Here is a 3,176-nt window from a genome sequence, read left to right on the forward strand (position 1 = left end):
TTCAATTACAGCCTTATGATGCCTTGCTTGTGCAAAATGAGATCATCACTCAACAATTGGAGATCCTGACTAAGAAGGTAATGCAACCACAAAAGGAACATCAGAACGTGGCACAGGTTCAACAACAGCTCTGTGAGTTATATGGTGGCGACCATATTAATGGTCAATGTGCAGTTCCCGAGAATCTTAATGAAGAAGTTAATTACATGGGCAACCAAAACCAGTTCCGTCCCAATAATTACAATCAAGGGTGGAGATCTCACCCAAGTAATGTGTTGAGATTGTTGACAACGCAAACTCTATATCAAACTGGTTTTTGAATATGACAACACACTGCTTAATAACAGTACATATGTTCCAGGTTTACATGTTCAGCTGATATACTAAACTAATTCGAACAATACTTTTGATTGAACATGTTTTGATTTATTTGCATTGTGTGTTCCTATGATTGATTATGTGTTATATGTATGGAACATGCTTGAATTGAAATGTGTGATAAAATGATTTTGATTACTTCTGCATATTTCGAAAGAAAAGATCACAAGCACTTTTATGAACTTATATTTGTTGTGACAAAGTTCTAGTTCAGTCCAATACACTGGGAATGGATTCGACTATGCTAAAATCTTTGTACAGATTTTATGAACACGTGCTTGATGAGATTTTGAGTTGAAAAGAATTTCAAAATGCTTTTTCATGTGTCAGTCGATAGTGTGGAACACCTATTCGACTGCGTTGCTGTTATTTTTGGAATTATGTTATGCCTACTTGCTCCAACGGCTATATTTTCAAGAGTTAGTTAGATTGACTGACTGGGTCAAGTGTCTTAAATGTGTATTTATTTGGTTGACTGAGGAGCCTTTGTGTTGACTGTCTGTTATAACTGTTTTAATACAGTCGACTGTATCAGTAGGCAATTCGACTGAGAATAACAGGAAAACTATAAATAGAACAGAACACGAATTGTTCTGTGACTTTTTTGATCTAACATTTTCATTGTCTTGTTTCAGAGAAAGTTCTCAGTTTAGGAAGCTCCAAGAATTCTCCAAGAAGGCAGTGGTGATCTTTCTTGAGAGAGATTCAGATTGAGGAGTATTTTGCGCATATTGTTTGATCAACATCTGCACAAAGAAGGTGTTGCTGATTTGATCTTGAAGGCTTGGCATCTTGTGAAGACTGTTGTATTTGACTGAAGGCTTGGCAACCTGTGAAGTCTGCTGTGATAGGCTTGGCAACCTGTAAAGTTTGTTGTGATAGGCTTGGCAACCTGTGAAGCGTGTTGTGATAGGCTTCACATCCTGTGAAGAGCGTTGGTTACACGTTGAGGATTGTTCGACGGGGGTTCAGATTGCAGAAGAAGGGATTCTTGCTGCAATTCTAGTTTTGTGTGTGCAGCTATATTTGGTTTTGGGTTAGAGAGGAGATTTATATTTTTGCGTGGTGCTTCTATAAATTCCTTGTTGTAAAAACCACAACCATTATAGTGCATTTGCTTCCAAGATTGGAAGGACATTGGATGTAGGCATTGTTGGCCGAACCAGTATAAAAACCAGTGTTTGAAATTACTTGCATTGGATTCAGTCGACTTTATTTGTTTAGCAGTCAACTACGTTTTTCCGCTGCACTGAAATTTTCATTACTTGCATTTCAAGGAAAGATCAAAAGCTTTGAATTTTCATACCAAGATTGCGAAAAGATTTTGTTTTTGAACTAACACCAATTCACCCCCCCCCCCTCTTGGTGTAAAATGAAGCCAACCTGTTTCCTAACATAATGGACAGGGTCAATTTGGGTAAACTGGTGGACAATTCAATAAGCCACCACATCAGCAACAGTAGTGGCAGCAACAACCCCCTTTATCTGACAAAACCACAAGGCTTGAAGAGACTCTCCTACAATTCATGCAGGCAACCTTGTCCACACAGAAAAGCACAGATGCTGTCATCAAAAACTTGGAGATACAGGTTGGCCAACTAGCCCAACAACTAAAAGAGATGCCTTTTAAAGATTTTGGGGCTAATACTGAGGTTAACCCCAAAGAGGAATGTAAGGCTATAGAAATTATGGAAAATGAGAGAGAAAAAGAGAGAGAAGAGAAAATTGAGAGAAAAAGAGAAGAAAGAGAAAAAGAAAGATTGAGTGATCTAGAAAAAAAATAAGAAAAAGAGAAAAAAATTGAGAGTGAAGAAAATAAAGAAAAAGAATTGGGGATAGAAATCCCTGTGACAGAGGCCCTACAGCAGATCCTGGAATATAAATAATTTTTGAAGAGGCTCCTCAAAAAGAAAAATTTAAAAGAGCAGACAACTGAGAAACAAGGGGATTGCAACATGATCTTGCAGAGGACACTTCCTCCAAAGGTAGAAGACCTAGGAAGTTTTACTATTCCCTGCAACATTGGAAACCTCAAAATTGGGAAAGCCTTAATTGATTTGGGATCCAATATCAATTTAATGCCCTTAACTGTTCTCAAAAAGATTGGTGACTTGGAAGTTAAGCCGACAAGGATGTCTCTCCTCATGGCATATGGATCCCCCAAAAGACCCTATGGTATGGTAGAAGATGTCATGGTGCGAGTCGCGAACTTGATGTTCATGGTGGATTTCGTAATATTAGAGATGGAGGAAAATGCAGAAATCCCTATTATTGTTGGAAGGTCGTTCATGAAGATGGCCAAAGTAATCATCAATGTTCATGAAGGAACCATAGCTCTCAAGGACCAAGAAGAGGATCTTCAATGCCTGCAATACCGGGCAGCAAGCCCAAGTAAAGACAACCAGTCCCAAAGCCGCATATAAAGTTGCACCCAAGATTGGCACCAAGACCAATAAATCAAAAAGGAAAGGTAAAAAGTGTTTTCTGTCACAGGTACCTAAAAAGGAAAAAGATAGCAAAGGAGCAGATGTTCACCAAAGTCCTCTAAAGAAGTAGGAAGGACTAAGACCAGGCTTGCCTGTACAGTGCAACAAAAGGCTTTGGGTGGTAAAAGAACTCAGAGTCGATGGAGTAATAGAAATTGAATCTCCTACTTCTAGGAGAACCAAGAATGTGAACAAAAAAATGCTAAAGACCAATTGGCATGCTGAAGGAAAGGATGACACCACAATTAAAGATGCAGCCGGTTGATGTGACATGAGCTTATTGGGTCAAGCTAGTGACGTTAAAGAGGCACT

At 38.8% G+C, this 3,176-nt stretch overlaps 1 protein-coding gene across 1 annotated transcript; it reads left to right on the forward strand.

The window, feature by feature from the left end:
* Positions 1-2,333: 2,333 nt before the first annotated feature.
* LOC106779681 lies at positions 2,334-2,801 on the forward strand. Its single transcript, XM_014667852.1, has one exon. The coding sequence runs from the start codon at positions 2,334-2,336 to the stop codon at positions 2,799-2,801; it is 468 nt and encodes a 155-aa protein (XP_014523338.1).
* Positions 2,802-3,176: the final 375 nt, after the last annotated feature.

Source organism: Vigna radiata, unplaced genomic scaffold (genome assembly GCF_000741045.1).
Source record: "Vigna radiata var. radiata cultivar VC1973A unplaced genomic scaffold, Vradiata_ver6 scaffold_167, whole genome shotgun sequence".
Taxonomy (NCBI): Eukaryota; Viridiplantae; Streptophyta; class Magnoliopsida; order Fabales; family Fabaceae; genus Vigna; species Vigna radiata.

What these genes read in the sequence shown, in the direction of transcription:
- LOC106779681 (XM_014667852.1), top strand. Translation starts at nt 2,334, where the DNA reads ATGATCTTGCAGAGGACACTTCCTCCAAAGGTAGAAGACCTAGGAAGT.